We start from the raw sequence: 20,718 nt of genomic DNA on the forward strand, positions 1-20,718 counted from the left end.
TTAGCTTTCTTCATTAGGAGCGTCATTACGTATGCTCACAAGTTCTGTCCTGACGACTCTTTTCTGCTTTTAAGAGTAAAAGCCATGAAGTTAGAGCAGTGGCGACGTCCTCTCTCTTTTCAGAAGAATATGTCATTAAAGAAAATCATTGACACGACATATTGGAGGTGCAATTCAGTTTTTGCATCTCACTATCTTAAAGACGTTCGCGTGACCTACGAAGAAAATTGTTATTTTTCTCTGGGACCGTTTGTATCGGCGGATACAATACTGGGTACGGGAGCAAAAAACACCAATCCTTTAAATGTACATACCTTCTACTAGATATGTTCTAGATTCCTGCTGACAAAGAGGGCTTGGTGCTGCACTGGCGGCCAGTCACTGTTGTTCAGTAAGGAACTCTTGTGATATCTTTTAGGGGAGTATTTAATTTTTTTTGAGAATTTTGTATAAATGAGTTTTTCGTTTCGAGTTATGGGTTGTTTGTTATGAGTTCGGGGATAACTCAGAACAATTCTATATACTAACATGGTGGTTAGGATCAGGTGGTCGGGATTGGTTATTTGCTCCTTCACAAGGTGTGTGTCATAGAAGTGGTCCAGTACCCATTGACAAAGTCCTTTTAGGCTCTGCCGAGGTAAGCGGTTCTTATACCCATCGACAGACCCACAAGAACTCTAGCCATAGATCTAATATCTCGCTAAAAGTCTTGAGGTGATGCAGACTACCGGGCTACAGCCACGAAGTCTACCACCTATCAGGTAGGAACCAAGGTTTTTCTTTTATACCTACAACATATGTTGTTTACCTGTCTATTCCATATTAGCTGTCTCTGACCCTCCACCAAAGGGTGCCAATCAGCTATGTATATATCTGACAGGTAAGTTCATTGTATGAAAATGATATTGTTATAATACAATAAAGTTTCATACATCTTACCTGGCAGATATATACGATTAATGCCCACCCAGCCTCCCCGCAGGAGACCAGGTGGAAGAGAGAAAATATGATAGAAAACGGGGATGGTTCCTAGTCCTGCCGCCCAGGGCAGGCAGGTAGATCACCTGACCTACCGGTAGCGAGTGGCGCGAAATTTGAATTTCTGTCGGGGACGACGGAGTCTTAGCTATGTATATATCTGCCAGGTAAGTATGTATGAAACTTTATTGTATTATAACAATATCATATTTATGATGATTAATTTGAAAATATTCGTTATTGAAAAAGTAACTCTACTCTGACTCAAATTTAAGTAATTATTTTTCTGAATTAGAACGTTCTTTTAAGTTCTGTATTATGACGTCACGACATCTTGACTTTCGTACCTATTGTAAATAATTGCTATACTCAACTGTCATTGCAGAACAGTTTACCAGTTATTCATGCAGATTGTTATCAGCTATACATGTAATTGTTATAATCGTAATGCACATATATATCTTTATTATTTACTTTTTGGATATATGAAGATGTTTTACTGCTGGATTATCGCCGTAGTGTGACGCAATCGTTTTCGGTCCATGGGCCTCTGTCTGTTTTCGCACCATAAGAAATTATGGGGCCGAATTTGCAATGACCAGAAAGTCGTTAAAAGAGGAAAGTTAGCATTGAGGGGCATATGTTTTGACTGAGAAAAATACAAATTTATTCAATAGCTAGCTTGTAAAAAATATTTGGTTATAAAAACTTGATTGACAACTAAGCAGCATGTCTACTATGGGTTTCAGAGACAGTGCAAGCACGTTTTTGGGCAATACCTGTTTCTGTAACGAACACTCGTAACAGAACGAGATTTTGCTATAGTGCATTACACCCAGTGCCGTAATTTATAAGGGTATCGTGAATCACTAATCGTAAAGAATAACGACACTTGTCCTTGTACCAAGAGACAAAAACTCCATTATGCAGAAATGGATACGAACACGCGTATAAAGCTCCACCTACCCTCTCTCCCCCCCCTCCACCGCCACCCCTTTTCTTCTTCGTTCCTCCGCCTCTCTTCTCTCTCTCTCTCTCTCTCTCTCTCTCTCTCTCTCTCTCTCTCTCTCTCTCTCTCTCTCTGTTGCCATTCGGTATGTGTTGACCCTCCAAACTGGGTATAATATTAAAGCAATTTTTATCATTATTGCATTACTATGACAACTAGAATTCATGGAAACAGTTTATAATAATGGAACGGCGTATGTGTGAAGCCTCCACTAATGTGGCAACGATGATTTTGCCATTCTTAGCATGCAAACATTAAAGCATGCAAACATTAAAGGTTACATTTATTTCTGGCATACGATTATTAAAGAAATTCAAAATACTAATATAGACTGAAATCAATGAAAGTGCTAGCAAAAACAAAAAAGCAAAAAAAAAAAAAACATGTATATAATTCACCTTCCCGTAGTCGTTCCTCTAGCACTTTTCCGTATTTGTTCCTCTATGGTTTTCGGCAGCCAGATGTACGAAAACGTTAGAAACATTTGATTTTATCTACTTTAGAAAATATCTTGTAATTTTTCGGGGTAATTTGGTGCAAAAAAGGGAATAATATACATGAATTAAATCAAAATTTTTAAATAAAGTAAATTTAAACTAAATAACGAGTAAAGTAAACAGTTTAGGGAATAAAACTTTGCAGTTTCGTCGTCTGTCGTCGTCTGCTGTTCATAACTGTGTTTATGGCGCGCGAGCTTAGAAACCAGAAACAGCAACGGGTTTAAAGTGCAATGTGGAGTGAACTGAGACCAAAATGTGTATAATAACAATCAAATAAGCACTGTGGAGTTTCAGTTGTGATGGCAGTAAGGATAAAAACCACCGATTACAAGGTAAGAATGAATTCAGTTCAAACCATAACCCCGGGAATAAAAAGTTTCATACTTTCACTAATATAGGCAACAAAATGTTGTTTTATTGTGCTGATTACAACTGCAATCTTGAGTAAGATCAATAAACGTTACATATATACGCTAACATTGTTCAAATGAGTGCTGGGAAGGCTGGGGAAAGATGGTGGCCATCACTGATCAGAACCTTCCATGAAAAACGTAGCTGCCATATTGGATTTCAAAACTGCCTTGAAAACATATTTTACGAAGAGCTCACATGCTTATTTTAGTTCTTGTGGGGCTTTCATATATCACATGATGTTGACGAAACTTCAGTCTTTTAAATGGTATGCTTAGAGTTGCAATTGTATTCTTGTTTCACCAATTAAATATCGAGTGAATAAGACCCGTCCACCGTGATGAGGGTTGGCCTGTCGTGATATTCTACCCTAAATACAGATTATCGGTCGGAAGCATGGCGGCATTGTTCTGCCTCGTGGCGGGTTCATTCTCGGTTTCCCATACCTGGAACCTTCCCTTATATTCTGTGCGTCTCTAGACCTTTTTATGATTATTATTTTGCTAGGGGATCTAGCCTGCATTGGTTTTATGTCATGCATGCATGTCTCTCTACCTTACGTAGGCATTATCTCTTCTATCCAGACCCTAGCCATAGCTCTTAGTATTGGCCCAGGCTAGCTTTGAGTGGTAGACTTTCTTTCGGGTTAGTCGTACACTCCTGGATTTTTTTCTCTTCCTATATTTATTTCCCCTACTTTTGTGTTATTTTATTTATTTTATTTTATATTGGTTTAGCCTAGGGCGTCTGGTACGTTATCTTAGCCTAGGTTTATGGTCACATGGTCCCTATTAGTTTTGTTGCTTCCTTATTATCAGTTTTGTTGCATCAGGTTGCATCTTGCTGATCAGTTTGGTTGCATTAGCCTAGGCTATTGATTTCGTTGTTTATATCGTGTTATCGTACCGTGGTCACCCTGTGATCGCGGTACAGCCAGACCCCCGTCCCAGTCGCCTTGCCCTCCCCCCGCTCTCCCATAGAGTTGGGGGGAGGGAGGTCTGTCCTTGCTCGCTCCACCCGGGCCCGTCTCCCTCTCTCCCTACGTGGAGGGAGTAGGGGAGGCTGGACAGACACTTGACTGGGAGTGACCTTGTCTCTGCTTCACGGTGCTCCGCTGTGGCGAAGTTTGGGGGGTTGGCCTCCCCCCTCCTTTGTTGCTCCGTCGCTCCGCTGTAGGCTCGAGTTCTGTTTCGCCCCCTCGCCTTCTCCCCCGTGATGTCGGTTCTCTGTTTTCTTCCCGGAGCTCCGCCGATTGCGGGGGAGGGAGCTAGGTAGCCCCACCTACTGGCGGACTTCATGCGTACAGTCGGTCACTTTTACTTTAACCATCCCGTCTCTCCGGCGCAGCCGGCGGAGTCGGACACCACCGCGATTCGGAATCGTCCTCCGAAAATTTTGTGCTATTTTATGCTTAAGTTAATCATAAGTTATTGATAAGTTATCTTTAGCTGGGTCCCTCCCCTGCCCTCTGTTTTCCTACTTCGGCACACACCGGAGCTATATATTATGCCTATTAAGGCGGTAGGGGAGGGGTTATGCCCAAAAATTTTTCACTCTCCGGCATGCAACGGAGTTCTAGAGTAGCCCTGTAAGTGTTATAGTGATACTCATGTATCCTTCCACTTACAGACTACCAACTGTGAGCACCCGGGGTGCAATGAACCCCAGAACCCCTGTGGGCATGAAGTCTGCAGGTCCCACGCTCCGTGCGCGACTCCTCACTTAAGTCTAAGTTTGAAATATGTCTTTTAAGCTTAAGTTCTCCATATTATTGTGAAATATATGCCGGAAATGTGTAGGCTTAAGGCTCTATTTTAGTCTAAGGTTGAACCTCAACTTTAAACTAAAAGCTAATAGACACCCTCTCTTCCAGGCTGCTGCGGTTAGAGAGACCGCCCTTGTAACCTTGAAGGCTTGGGTCGGCGGCTTCGGCAAGAACGCTGCCAAGGGACAGCCCTACATCTTAGAAAAGAAGGGAGAACCCTTGCCTCAGTTAAGGGAAGCAGATCCCACTTCTCCTTTGCTCCCTTCGCTTGGAGATTTGTGGGAGGATTTACCAAACACCTTCTCGGCAGGCAAGCTCAAGCCGGACTGCGCCATGGACCAGTTCGGCGAGAAGCTACCAAGACTTCCTGATAGCCTCATCCAAGCTGAGTTTGAGGCTAAGACTAGGCTTGCCAGGTCTATGAACACCATGGCAATGACGGAAGTAGCGGCTATATCCTACGCTTCAGAGCCGCTCTTCAAATTATTGACCAAGTCGCAGACTTGTACGGTACAATCGGACTTGTACGAGTTTGTGACAGCGAGGGTCAATTGTCGGAAGCGTGTCCTCCAGGAAGCAACTATTCGGCATGAGTCGAATAAGCTGCTTTCTTCAAACATCTGGGGGGCAGACCTCTTCCCGGAAGCAATGGTTAAGGAGGTCCAGAATGAAGCAACGAGGCTCAACCAGAGCCTCAAGGATCGTTGGGGCCTCACTGCTAAGAGGCGCCAAGATCAGCCTTCAGCAGGCAAAAAGCTGAAAAAGGCTAGACGCTTCCAGCCTTATCAGAAGAAGCCTCAGCGCTTGAACCAGGCTGTGTCAGCTGTGCCGATCATTCAGCCAGGCCAGCCTTCTACATCGAAGACACCGGCTCAACCCATCTACGTGATTTCCCCTCAGGCTCAGCCTTCCACTTCCTACGCTGTCTCCCCGGCCTTTAACCAGGTGTTCGAGGGCCAAGCCTTCCAACACTATGACCGGTTCGCCAGGGGAGGTAGGGGATCCTTTTGTCAGAGAGGATCAGGAAGGTCGCTCAGTAGGGGAAAGCACTTCCGTGGAGGCCGCGGAGGTCACTCGACCCAGCAGCAGTGAGATCTCCAAGGTAGGAGGGAGGCTGTTTCTCTTCCGGCTTGGTGGGGATTCAGCAAATGGGCACAAAGCATTGTGTCGAAAGGCCTGGGTTGGAGTTGGATTGGAGGCCCCCCTCCACCCAGACCGTTCCTTCAACTTCCATCGAAAGAACTGACGGAGTATGCGGAGGAGCTCCTTCAGAAAGGAGCAATAGCGAGAGTCAAGAGATTAAAGTTTCAGGGTCGCATGTTCAGCGTACCAAAGAAAGGCTCATTAAAAAGAAGGGTAATCTTAGACTTGTCCCGCTTAAACTTGGCCATTCGCTGCGACAAGTTCAAAATGCTGACTATCTCGCAGGTGCGGACCTTACTTCCCTGTGGGGCCGTCACCACCTCTATCGATCTTACAGACGCATACTATCATATCCCTTTTGCAAGACACTTTCGCCCTTATCTGGGCTTCAGACTAGGAGACCAAGCATTCTCCTTCAAGGTAGTTCCTTTCGGTCTGAATGTAGCACCCAGAATATTCACGAAATTGGCGGAAGTAGTCGTTCAGCAACTGAGGTCTCAAGGGATAATGGTAGTAGCGTACCTCGACGACTGGTTGATTTGGGCACCGACAGTCGAGGAATGTCGCAAAGCCACAATGAAGGTCATTCAATTCCTGGAATATCTGGGGTTCCAGATAAACAGGACAAAGTCAAGACTCACTCCGCAGTCCAGCTTTCAATGGCTGGGCATCCAATGGAATCTATCCTCCCATACTCTGTCGATTCCACTAGCCAAGAGGAAAGAAATAGTGAAGTCAGTGAAGCAATTTCTAAAGTTACAAATATGCTTCAAGGAGAAACCAGGAAAGAATCCTAGGTTCCCTTCAATTTGCCTCGGTGACAAACATCTTGATGAAAGCCAAACTGAAAGACTTAACCAGGATCTGGCACTCACGAGTAAATGTCAGATCCAGGGACAAGCTGTCAACAATACCACAGATTCTCCGGAATCGTCTGCGCCCTTGGACAAAGTTAAAGAACCTGTCCATATCAGTACCCCTTCAGTTTCCCCCTCCAGGAATCACTATCCACACAGACGCTTCATTAAGCGGCTGGGGAGGATATTCTCAGTTCAAGAAAGTTCAGGGAACATGGTCACCCCAATTCCGCCAGCTTCACATAAATGTATTGGAAGCAATGGCAGTGTTCCTGACTCTGAAGAGGTTACGCCCTCCAAAGAACTCTCATATAAAGTTAGTTCTGGACAGCGCAGTGGTAGTTCACTGCATAAACAGGGGAGGCTCCAAGTCAAGACACCTGAATCATGTCATGGTAGCCATCTTTTCCCTGGCGGACAAGTTCAGTTGGCACCTCTCCTCCACCCATCTGGCCGGAGTGAGAAATGTCATAGCAGATGCTCTATCCCGTTCAGTTCCTCTGGAGTCGGAATGGTCACTGGACAACAGTTAGTTCCAATGGATTCTCCGGAGGGTACCAGGCCTGCAAGTAGATCTGTTTGTATCTCAAACGAACCACAAACTTCCCTGTTATGTGGCTTCCAACCTGGACCCTCTGGCCTATGCCACGGACGCCCTGTCCATAGATTGGAACAACTGGGAGAGGATTTATGTCTTTCCTCCGGTGAATCTTCTCCTGAAAGTGCTGAACAAACTCAGGACGTTCAAGGGTCAGATAGCTCTAGTAGCTCCGGACTGGCCGAAGAGGCAACTGCGGTACCCCTTGCTGCTGGAATTGGGTCTTCGTCCCTTCGAATTCCAATCCCAGACTCTCCCAGTCAGTACAAATGAAGACTGTGTTCGCTTCCTCAGGAATTCTCAAAGCCCTAACTTTATGGACTTCATGAAGTTTGCGGCCAAGAGGGATGCAAATATCGATCCACAAAATATCCTTTTCCTGGAATCAGATAAAAGGGATTCAACTTTGAGGCAGTATGACGCTGCAGTTAAAAAGTTGGCATCCTTCCTGAGGAATCAGACATTGGAAATCATGACAATCAATTCGGCCATATCCTTTTTCAGATCCTTATTTGAAAAAGGGTTCGCAGCTAGTACTATTACGACAAACAAGTCAGCCTTGAAGAAGATTCTTCAGTTGGGTTTTAACATAGACTTAACAGACTCTTACTTTTTGTCTATTCCCAAGTCTTGTGCTAGACTTAGGCCTTCAGTAAGGCCTACTTCAGTGTCATGGTTTCTAAATGATGTTCTAAAACTGGCTTCGGATACAGATAATACGGCATGTTCATTTATAATGCTCTTAAGAAAAACATTATTTTTATTAAGCTTGGCTTCAGGAGCTAGAATTTCAGAACTGTCGGCGTTATCCAGAGATGCGGGTCATGTAGAATTTCTTCCTTCAGGAGAAGTTCTGCTTTCTCCGGATCGCAGCTTTTTAGCAAAAAATGAGGATCCTTTGTTGAGGTGGGAACCATGGAAGGTTATACCCCTTCCCCAAGATCTTTCTCTTTGTCCAGTAACGACCTTACGAGCCTTTCTGTCTAGGACATCCTCATCCTCTTCGGGTCCCCTCTTCTGGAGAGAAAAAGGTGGTACTTTATCAATTAAAGGTATTAGGCAACAGATCCTATACTTTATTAAGCAAGCTAACCCTGAATCCTTCCCCAAGCCACACGATGTCAGGGCAGTGGCCACCTCAATCAATTGCTTTCAACATATGAATTTTGATGATTTGAAAAAATATACTGGATGGAAATCGCCAACAGTATTTAAACGTCACTACGTAAAGTCTTTGGAATCTCTAAAATTTTCAGCAGTTGCAGCGGGCAACATAGTTTCCCCTGACTCTGCTCAGTAGTTTAGTTGAAGATCCAGATCTCCTTTCTACCTATCTCAGCCAATAGTTTGTCTAACCTACCATGTTCCTCTACACTTGCCCTTGAGTCTTAGCTGCTCTTGTGATGGTTTAGTGGGTGTCCCTTATTTTTATGCTAGGGTCACCCACAATTGGTTGTACATACTAACTTTAAGAGTGTGGTCCCCTTATTTTTATGCTAGGGTGCCACATCCCCATTACCAATGGTTTATTGTATTTGGTATTGATATCTATGAAACTTATTTGGTGTGTTTTTTAGATTAAGATTTTTCACACACATGGTTTATTGTATTTGGTATTAATATCTATAAAACTTATTTGGTGTGTTTTTTAGATTAAGATTTTCACACACGTTTATTTCGTATTCAACCCTGTAACTGGTGTAAAGACTTTGTAAATAATTTTAGTTATAAGTTACTTTTAATTATTGTTCTCTATTCAGATTTGTATGAACAATTTGTATAAATATATTGTTACAATTATAGTATGTAGTTGAATTTTAGTTTTATTGAGACCTTCTTTATTTTCAATCTTGTGCTAATTCTCTCGTACAATTTCGTGCAGCGACACGAACTGAGCCCAGAAAAAGGATTTTGACGTAGGAAAAATCTATTTCTGGGCGATTGGTTCGTGTCACCCAGCGAAATAATCCTTCAGTTCATTATTTCTTAGGTAAATGATCTAACAAATACCAGAGAATAAACAAAATAAAGAAAAGGTCAGTATAACTGACTCGCTCACCCAAATAAAAGAAGGGCGTCGGTATGAACACTAGGGCGAGTGAGACCACTACCACGAACTTCTTGTCAATTAGAAATTTCCCACAACAAAATCCCTCAAGGAGAGAGCCGACCCACAGAACGGGGCAGCAACTACTACTACTACAACCCACGCTTAGGTGACTGCCGCGCCTCTGGTGGCCATCCTGAAGTTAGCAATCAATCTTGAGCGAAGGGTTGGGAAGAGGTGGGATTTCGCTGGGTGACACGAACCAATCGCCCAGAAATAGATTTTTCCTACGTCAAAATCCTTTTTACAGGTACAGTACAGTCACAGTTAGGATAGGTATTGAATGGTCCAAATTGTTGTATTTCATTGTTTATTGGTCAATTTAGCTTTATTATAAAATTTACTGTGGTGTTTTTGTAGGGCTTGGAACGAATTAGGCAATTTACATGTAAAATGTAGTTCTAGATACGAAAAAATCAGGTTACGAAGGCCGCTTTGGAACAGATTAATTTCGTAACCTGAGGCACTACTGTAGTATGAATATGGCCAAAGAATACAAGTATTTCAACATTTAGGAGTTGAGAATTCAACTTGTATGCTTATAAAAGTATTTGTCCCTAAAGGTATGTCTTACATTTTTTTTTAAATTTCAGATGGAGATGTTAAGAATGTGAATTCAGAAAGTATGGTCAGTGAAATGTTAATGCCAGAGACATCTACAAATACAAGTGTGAGAATGGATGGATTTCAGACAAACCAACAACCTGCTGCCCCTGAGGCACCTCAGAATTGTGATTTAACAACCTATTATGAAAAACCATCATCAGACATGAACCCAAATATTGGCCCTTCTAGAAGAACCAGGAAACAAAAGATGGATCAGTTATGTGATCAAGATATTCTTCTAGCTCAGATGCAGATGCAGCAAGCCCAACTTTCCATTGAAAATTTACGTTTAGAACGAAAAACTTTACAAGAACGATACCAACAGCAACGAGAAGCTCATGAGTGGCAAAGAGCACAGCATGAAGCTAATCTTAATCTAGCAATGTTACAAATCAAGTTCTGGGAAAAGAAAACTGGTTATGGCGATATGGAAACTTGAGCTTAAGTATATCATAGCATTATAATTCAAATGCATCATAGCCAATATTAATTTTATAGATTATACTGTCGGTGATCTTTCGTACGACAGCAGTTGCAGTTTGCTGTATTATTCTTTAGAATAATTACAACACTGCATTTTTATATCTTGATTTGCAGTGTGTGGTAAGTGTTTGTACTTTATAGCCATGATTAATGAACTAATCAGGATTGTCTTCAGTGGTTTTAGCTTCTTTACATGTGATAAGTTCTATATCCTTAGCAAGTACTCTAAGCTGTCTAGCTTGGAGAGACAGGTGAGAATTCAAGGCACATAATTGAACTTTGATCATTCCTTCCTGACAGGATTTTCTAAGATGGGTTAAAAACATGGCTTACAATGACTATTATGTTGTAACTAACCAAATTAGTTTTTTTACAGATCAAATTTTATCTTCATGACTGAGCTTGTTGGTTAGATGGATTGCTAATTGTTCCACTGAAAATACAAACCATTCACTTTTATGTATGAGTATTCTTCAGTGAAGCTGGAATTTAATGCTGAAACTTGGTAACAAAGTAGTTAACTGGTGGGGTGTGAATGGAGGAGTACCCTCTAACTCACTGCCCCGCCTAGCACTTTTTTGTTGGCTGCAGTCAAGTGTGGACATCTTGCATTACCATTTGGCTGATCTGGAACTTCCTTTTTGTATGAGTTATATTCTTTCTTATCAGTAAATGGAGAAAAAAACCTGTTCACACACCATTGTTGTGATGAGTGTGAGTTTGTGTCAGTGCTTTATGTCTGTTATGTAAATAGATCCACACCATTACAGTAGCTCACCAAGATAACAGATTAAAACATCCGAGCCAACCCCGCTATAAAAGAAACTCTGATACAGTGATATCTCATTTGTCGAATGTTCTTATGACGAACATTCCGTTTTTCGAACGAAATTTTTGAGAAAATTTTGTATTGTAATTTTTGAGAAAATTTTGTGTTGTAATTTTCTAGAAAAAATCTATCGTTTGTTGAACAAATACTCGTACTTCAAACTGATTAATTATCGTGTTTATTTTTTTTTATTTGATGGCCTACTGCATCCTACAAGAAAAACTGTATTAATGTTTTTTCCTTTACAATATACAGTGGTCCCCCTGTATTTGCGGGGATGCGTACCCAGACAGTCCCCCCCCCCCCCCCCCCCATGAATAGTTGGAACCCGGGAATAGTTGGAACCCCTATAAAAAGGCTTAAAACCTCCTATTTTAGTAATTAAGACTCAAGAAAATCCCACTAAAAATTTTTATACCTGGTTTTTTTAATAGTTTTTTCACAAAGTGCATTTTATGAAATTGATAAAAAAAACCCAGGAATTTGTGGATATTTTTTGTGGATATTTCTCATAGAAAAATACTGCGAATAGGTGAATTTTCTGTGAATAATGCAGGGAAACATTCCAGAGAGAAATCCACGAATGTGCGAGTCCGCGAATCTGGAGAACGCGAATATGGGGGCTCCACTGTATAGTTTAATGGTAACAATGTTCAACAAAATAAATAAAAGAATAAACCATTTCAATATAAAATTTAGCTTAAAAATCGTATGTCACCATGGTGACGTCACACGCTGCTGACTTGAGACAAGACTGAACGAGGTAGCTTTGATATTGAGGAGAGAAGGAGAAGAAAGAGTTAAGGGGGCCGGCTGGCTAATGCCATTTTTTAAGGACATGACTGACATTCAAACCACTTAATAAGGTGACCTAGGACATCTCCAAACCACATATGATTTTCACCTCTGACCTTCGGTTTTGTGACGCCAGTGCGATTTATCCCAAAAATAACCATTTTTCAAATTCTATCTCCTCCCTTGCTATGTAATATTAGGACCTGGGATTACTACCATATATAACGTGATGTAGACTTCCAGTCAAATGAAGAGTTTTTCTAAAAGTAATTTTTTTTGTTAGATATGAATTTTTTCATTATGGTAGAATATAAGCCCTAAAGATTAAGAAAAAATGTATGAAAAAAAATGAAACATAATTTGGAAAAAGGGGCTTCATTTGATTGTTCTATAATGTCTTTCTAAGTTATATACCAAATTTTAATGCTGTAGCTTTGAAACTAAGGTAGAAGATAGAATTTGAAGGTCAATAAGTATAGTTTTGAGATACGGGCGTTCAAAGTTTTTCTTTGTATTTTTACAAAAACATTGTTAATAAAGCATGATTACTTTGAATTTCATATTCCCTTTTGGGTATTAATAAATCAAAACTATGTTATTTATCACAATTTAATCATAAATGAAGATCCCTTTGCTCAGGCGAGACTGGGCACTCCTCCTTACGCAACACTCTCTCTCTCTCTCTCTCTCTCTCTCTCTCTCTCTCTCTCTCTCTCTCTCTCTCTCTCTCTCTCTCTCTCTGACACACACTATCAATTACTTTAGTTATCCTTGTAAAATGTGAATAAAATTGATTTTTATCAATCTTTGCTTACTGTGACCATTTCAGTGTTCTCAAAGGGTTTCTGTTTCTCCTCCCTCCATCCCAGCCAGCTACACACCATTTTCACCAGAAAGTTCATAAATCATAGACAGAAAATTTTTTTAAAGAAAATTTTACTAAATGTAACATAACATACTGTTTTATTACTTTACACTCTTAATTTAACTTTTTGAACATATTAAGAATAGAAAAAAATTGAAAAGTGGGGACTTTTTGCGTTGGCTGGAACATTAAAAATAGAAAAAAAATTGAAAAGTGGAGACTTTTTGTGTTGGCTGGAACAAATTATCCTGATTCCCTATATTCATTATGAGGATATTTGTTTTGTTTTTCAAACAAATTTTATTTTGACCAGTCTTCTGGAACAGATTAAATTCGAAATCTGAGGTAATAGTACTGTATTTCATTGTATATATCCGTGAATGCGCGTTTTTGCTATGAATTCCAGGTATATTTATATCCTGTACCCCTTAAACTACTGTAAAATGCTTATAAATGCCTATTTTAACAGTTCACTGCATAATTTGATAGTTCTAACAAAAATATACTATTAATTATCATTCTAAAACAATTAAAAACTATTTGAAACAGAAATACACCCCAAACCATCACAAAACCCCAAGACTCATCTTTTAGAAACTAATTGATACCCATTTTGTATGTAAGCATAGTACTTTTCTTCCATAGTACTGTTTCATTTTCTTTTTTGCAATAAAGCTTATGTGCATACTATGTATAGTGGTACCTCAGCTCACAAACAAGTCCTGTTCATGAACAAATCAGGTTACGAACCATATGTTAAAAAAATGTTTGTTCCAGTTCATAAACCGTGCTTCAAGCCACAAACACATGAACATCCCCAGAAAGGGTTCACTGGAAGCACCGAACGCTTTAAAAAATTTTTTTTTCTTACTGAAGGAATAGTATATTGAAAAGGGAATATTGTATTATTTGTTGTGTGAACGCATATAACCAAAAACAGCTGATTTTCTATGAACCGAATCTGATAACAACAGCGGTTTGCTTGCATTTCAACTATCGTACGATAGTAAAAAATTACTGTACGTACTTATGTTACAAATGACATTAAGTAGAATAGGACTGGTGTATTTTTACATTACTATATCCTTATTCGCTCTGGACAAAAGATCGGCAAGGCCATATAGTACTGCTAAATTTAAGCTGCAAGTTGTAGCTGAAGCTGAAGAAAGAATGTTCATCTGCTAATGATTATTATTGTGCTTTGCCAACAAGGATGAAACTACTGCAAATTTCGGTATATGTAGTATCATCAAACTTGACTAAATAAATTTGGAGAGAAACGTGTTTTAATCAAAACTATTTGGCATGAAAGAACACATTTTACTGTTTCCCTCCGATAAAAGATAAATATGTAAAGCTCCGTGGTATTCTGATGAAATCAAGTGAAAATATCTGAATGCAATCTGTATATTTTTTATGCAATAAACATGCCCTCAGCGCCATCTGCTAACAAAAAAAAACTAAATATCTTTCACAATGATACGTATACGAGTGATATTTTGACTTTAAAACACTTTGTATAATGTAAAATAACCTTGTCCAATATCAATATAGTACCTACAGATTCATTTACGCTAACTTTAAACAAGAAAATCGCTCCAATTTGAGTTCAGTACAGCAAAATAAACTTACCTTGCAATTGCCCACAGCTGATTTCCAAACCAAAACATTGATTGCTGTTTGTATTTTATAATACAATAGTAATATGAGAATACATACTACAATATTACTGGATGCAGTGAAGTAAATTATAACTGGCAGAAAACCATAAAAAAATGGAAAGAAAATACAGTGTTTCTGAGGTTTGAACGAATTATATTTGTTTTTACATTATTTTAAATGGGAAAAGTTGATTCAGGTTACAAATTTTTCGAGTCACGATCAGCGTCCTCAAACAAATTAAGTTCTTGAACCGAGGTACCACTGTATTTATATAAACAAACAATATGGTACCTGTAAAGTAAGATATAGTTTTCTTAATATAAATTATAAACTGCAAGAAATTAAAAGCTTTAGCATAATTTTAGAGTTGAAAGCAATGTAAATTAATGCGTAAAGAAATATAGTAACAATAAATTTTACCTATTTGAGTAAAATAAATAAACTTCCTATATACACTCATGATTTTATCATGTATCTCATGTGGTAACCTCTGTAACTCCATATCTTTATCCCATCTTCTAGTTAAATAAGATAAAAATGTAAGAGAATGATAAAAGTGTTGTTAGTAGCATTACAACTGAAAGAGAAACAGATGTTTTGCTAAGAGAAACCAAATCTCATTTCAATCATCGTACGATAGTAAACAATTTCCTTAGTTATTTTACAAATAATGTTAAGATACAACTGATATTTTTCTATTATACCATATTTTCTATGGAGATGAGATTGTCTAGGAAATATACTATGCTGTACCACTAAATTTAAGCTGCAAGCTGTAGCTGAAGCTGAGAAAAAAATGTTCAAGCTACTTAATAACTAAATTATTTTGCATCGGTAACATGGATTAAACTTCCGTAAACTTCGATATACCACCAAAGTCGACTATAAATGAAATTGGAGAGAAAAGTATTTTTATCAAAACTAATGAGCATGAAAGAACACATTATACTTTTTTTTTTCACTCCGATAAAAGTTAAATACGTAAATCTCATATGATGAAATGAAGAGAAAATAGTGAACAAAATCTCTTGATTTTTTTTACACAGAAAACATGCCCCAGACCATCTACTAATAAAAAAAATAATTTAGTTCACAACGAGACCTATCTAAGTCATATTTTGGCTTAAAAACACTGTGTAACAGACTTGTCTTATAATATAAACAGAGTATATAGAGAGAGATTCACTTACATTAACTACCCCCATATTTACGGGGGATGTGTACTAGACCCCAATGAATTGTTGAAACCCCTATAAAAATGCTTTAAAACTGCCTATTTTGTTAGTTAAAACTCAAGAAAAACCCACTAAAAATGTTGATACCTTTTTTTAATAGTTTTATCGCAAAAAATAAATTTTGTGATGAAATTGATAAAAAAAACCCTGGAATTTGTGGACATTCTCATAGTAAAATACCGCAAATAGGCAAATTTTCCATGAACAATGGGTGTATTATATGTTCCATAGAGAAATCCGCTAGTACGTGAGTGCGAATAAGGGGGAAGGGGTTGGTGTTCACTGAAATATGAGAATATATACAACATTACCAATTACCCTATACACCTTAAACTAAAATTATTATACCACATATTTTAATTGTTCAAACACCAAATACCTTAAACTATAATCCTAAAACACTTAAATATCACAACAAAGTCATCTTACAACATTAATCTACATTTAAAGTACATATATGGCTGACAGCTACGTGTGAAAACTAATCAAGTTACCAATATATCCAGGAACAGCCATTTTCTCTCATACAGTTTTAGTTTCATATTTTTATGATCATAAAAATATATTGCGGATTTCAACTTGTGGCGGGTGGTTGTGGAACGCAATCCCTGTGAATAAGGAGGGTCGACTGTATACATATTGGCATGTGTATGCTATTCTTTACTAAACAGATAAGAAGCATTTTTATTGAATTTTGGTATGCATATACCAATTAGAAATTTATAAACACTTTTATTGTATTTTGGTATATCCAAATTAGAAATTTAATAAATATTTCACCCAAACCTCCATGGGTGAATGCAGAGCTTATTTAAGATATGGTATAACAGAATTATCTGGTTTGCCTTTTGAAACTTATGACATCATTGTGTTATCCAAAATATGTAATCTAATGAAGCTATTTATGTATTTGTTTGGAGCTGGGTAAATATGTAATGCACTGATCTTTACTGACATACACAATTATGTTAATCACAGGTGTAAGATGTGTTATACATAAAAATTTGGCGTAAAATAGATACACAATGCACAAAAACATTTGGGGTAAAATAATGGTTAAAACATAAGAGAAAGTGTGCAAAAAAGACTTTAATACAGTTGCTATTGAGTGATTCTGACTCACAATACTAGTAGTATTAATGACAGCACATACATGCTGTCATACATATGCAAGGATGCATGAGTGGGTAGTTCAACATGCTGTTGAACTTTCTGAGAAGTACATTCCAGGCATGAGAAATGTAGTGGCAAATCAGCTCAACTGTTGTGATCACTTAGTGTGGGAAGTGTTCCCAGCACCCTCGTGTAATAGGAGTGTAATTCAAAATTTGTGAACACCAGTGAGTGACTTGTTTTTTGCATGTTTAAACATTGGGCTTCCAGTGTTATGCTCCCCTGTACCAGATCCTTAGATAGTGGTAAAAGATGCTTGCCAGCACAAGTATGCCAATACCTTTTTGCCGTTTAGCCTGATCTACTGGGTGATCAGTGGAGCTTAAGGTGATCCTCATGGCATCTCATTGGCTCCATGCCAAGTGGTTTCCCGGATCTACTGACCCTCTTGGTCGAGGCACTGAGAAATTCTCATTGGATCCACTTTCCTTTGTCTTTTGCGTGTGCAGAGGTATTATCAGGCAGTACAGGCTCTCAAAGAGCTTGTGGATGCTTTGCAGCAGATCCTGTGAGAGAGAGAAGCTTGTATGGCTAGACTGCATAAATGGCAAGATACCTCCAATGGTCCTTGTTCAATATTTACCAAAGAAAGTGGGCCATCCTCTGTGATTGATGTTATAGAGGTGATGTTTTGGGTTGGAGCCTCCGTTTAGCAGATTAAAAACTACCTTGTCTACTGTTGTTGAAACAAACTCCTCTCAGCCTTGGTTAAAACAGGCTATCACTCGGCCTTGAGGTCTTCAGACTGAAGGGTATGGATTTCTCTACATGGGTCAAGTTGTCCATACTCATAACAAGCTTTGAGCTATCTTGTTCTCAGGAATTTTATCCATCTGAGTGGGATGCATCTCTAGACTAATTTGAGTGCCATATGGGCCTTAGGGAGAGGCATCAGGCAGGGAGCTTTCACATAGGACTATCTTTGTGCCAAAGTCAGCCTCAGTGAAATGTATTTGCAAGTTACTAGGCATGTAGCTAGTTCGACATTCAGTGTGGGGATCTCTCTCATTCTCGTTCATCCTTGAGTTTGTGGTGAAAATTCAGAATCTGTTAGTCTCAGACAAGAGATATGAGTGTCTCAATTCCTCCCTCTAGTACTTTGTTGGTAGTAACCCCTCTGTGCCAGGTGCAAGTCGTAAGGTACTACCTAAGGAGTAACTGATTTCTTAGGCTAGAGTATCTGCAACTTTTTGTTTGTACTACTAAGTATGAGAAGGTGATGTTCAGGCTACATGAAGTGATCAAACAAGTATACAACTCCTCCAGTGAAGGTGATAGCGCTTTAGTTCAGTCAAGGGTGTAGAAAATCAAGGTCGTGACATTTTGGAAGAACTTATATGTTTCATAGGTCATAGCAATAGGGGTCTGGAAATGTTAGACTACCTGTTACCTTATTCTTCCTAAGGAATGTGCCTACAAGTTGCTGGACTCCTTTTTCCTTCGGACCTGTGGTGGCTGCTCAACAGGTTTTTTAGCAGAATAGTATTTTGCTTGGGGGTACTAGGTGAGCATAAGTCTACAGATGAGTAGTTTAGTGACAGGATTTATTTCCATCTTTCCTGTTCCTCCCTCTACAGGGTAGTAGCTAATCTGAGTAGTACTTGCAGGATCTGACCTAGGTGCAGGTATGCTACAAATAAGCAACACCCAGTCTTATTGCTTTGGCTTGCCCAGATTGAGCTACCTTCCAACTCATGTCAACCCTTGTAACGCCACATTTGGTTCTTGGAGACTTTTCCTATTAAAGTGAGATTCCAGACATAACTTGCACAGGGCAAGTTTCCTTTCATTTTGCCATCCTTTTGTTAGACAGAATAGGAGTTTCAGGAGTAAACACTCATGTGCTTACAATTGTGACCAGGGAATAGGCATTTTCAGGTTCCTTTCTATTTAACAATCAGTTGAGAGAGACAACCTTGCATGTAAGGAGTGAATCTTTTACCTAAAAGGCAATGGTCTGTATTTCAGGATGGACAGTTAAGTTGTTTAAATCTCTTTTTGTAGGTATAGAAATGAAAGCATTCTATCATATTTCCTACCATTACCCACCAGTTGACTACTGCATTACCAGGTTTCAGCAAGTGATTTCAGTGCATGTTGAGGAATACACCTACCTAAAAGGCTGTAGTGTGTACGTATATCTAGGAAAAATGCAAATTCCTTTACAATTTGTTTAGTTAGCCTTGTAGGAAAAGTAATTGTTTCTGTGGTATCTCAGCTATTGCTGAAGGTTAACAATTTTTATTGATTTTCTGACCCCTGCAATGAATTTAAAAAACATTTAATAGACAATACCTAGATCATTAATTTGAGTTTATATAATATTAATTCTTAATATATTGGTATGCTTTAGGCTACTAGTATTTGAAAGACTGGTGTGCCAAATTTGTGAAATGTGATCATTAGGGACCTGCTTTATTTCTGTGATGTTTTACTCTGGTCCACTTAAAAAGTGGCAGATTGTCATTTTTTTATGCTTCTGAGTGTTTGGTTATTTATTGTGATAATTTTGGTAATTTACAAATGCGGTTATTGAATAACACAATTTCTGTAGTGTTGTATACTGTACAGGTATACCCCATGTAATGTCTACATTACATTCTGTGAAACTGGAACTTAATAGGATTTTAAGTTGTCAGAATATTACCATAGTGTAGGCTGTTCCACTGTAGTGTAAGATATCTTGAACTACTTAGTAGATTAGGTATTTTGCACATAATGTTTTATTGTGTGAGAGAGAGAGAGAGAGAGAGAGAGAAGAGAGAGAGAGAGAGAGAGAGAGAGAGAGAGACGAGAGATAGAGAGAGGAGAGAGAGAGATAGAGAGAGAGGGGGGGGGGGATAATTTTCATCTTTTAGTATTTAATCCAAATACAGTGCAGTAAAAATAATGTGGAGGAATGAGTTGGGAAAAGTGAATGTTCATAATTTTATCTTTTGCTGGAAGACATTTTTCTTCTTTGCCTTCAGCTTTTCCCATTTCTGTATGGGGTCACTGTTTCTAGTCAGCCTTCTCCATCTTCCTTTTTAATGTGAATTAAAGAAATAGGGAGGCTATAGTCCATCCAGAATGTCATGAAACGAGTAGGTTTCCGACGTTGCCGCTTTGCGCCAGTTTCATTCATCAAATCTCACTTAAGGTGAAAAAAACTGTAGATTTGGCATACACTTTGCCACATCTCTCTCTGTCTCAGGTTAGGAAGGTTAAGTAGCTTATCACTTTTGGTCTGATACCCAAGCGTGACGGTTTAAGTTGGAAGGCTCCCCCCTACGTTAGCAATTAAGTGCTCAGACACGAAAGTCATATTCAATGTCCACGAGTTTTCAAAAGGGTAGAAAGAAAACAAAACTATTATACATGGTTTTAACAAGGCAGTACAACATAAATGGATGCAACAAAGCAATGCAGAAGTATGATATATTGAATATGTAAGGAAGGAAAAGACAGCTTAGAAGAAAATAAAGCTCCCGTTTTTAACACAAAGAAAAGGAAAAGACCACCAACTGTAACCAACTTTTGTGTGACTGGAAAGATTCAGATTATGGGATTATAAAGGAAATTTTATGACCGTATTTAAGGACCCGGAATGGAAGGATACTGGGATTAGTTTGAGCCAGATTAAAAGTTTTGAAGTTTGGCAACGTCGGAAACCAACTCAATGTTTCATGACATTCTAGACAGACTAGTACTATAGGCAATTTG

General features: G+C 38.9%; 1 protein-coding gene across 1 annotated transcript in view; it reads left to right on the top strand.

The window, feature by feature from the left end:
• Positions 1–10,622, top strand: part of LOC135216849 (uncharacterized) — a 74,547-nt gene extending 63,925 nt beyond the window's left edge. The window contains exon 3 of the mRNA XM_064252362.1: positions 9,962–10,622. Within this exon, the coding sequence (XP_064108432.1) occupies positions 9,962–10,413 (452 nt within the window). The 3' untranslated portion in view covers positions 10,414–10,622. The remainder of the gene's footprint in view (positions 1–9,961) is intronic.
• Positions 10,623–20,718: the final 10,096 nt, after the last annotated feature.

The sequence above is a fragment of the Macrobrachium nipponense genome, chromosome 6 (assembly GCF_015104395.2).
Source record: "Macrobrachium nipponense isolate FS-2020 chromosome 6, ASM1510439v2, whole genome shotgun sequence".
NCBI lineage: Eukaryota > Metazoa > Arthropoda > Malacostraca > Decapoda > Palaemonidae > Macrobrachium > Macrobrachium nipponense.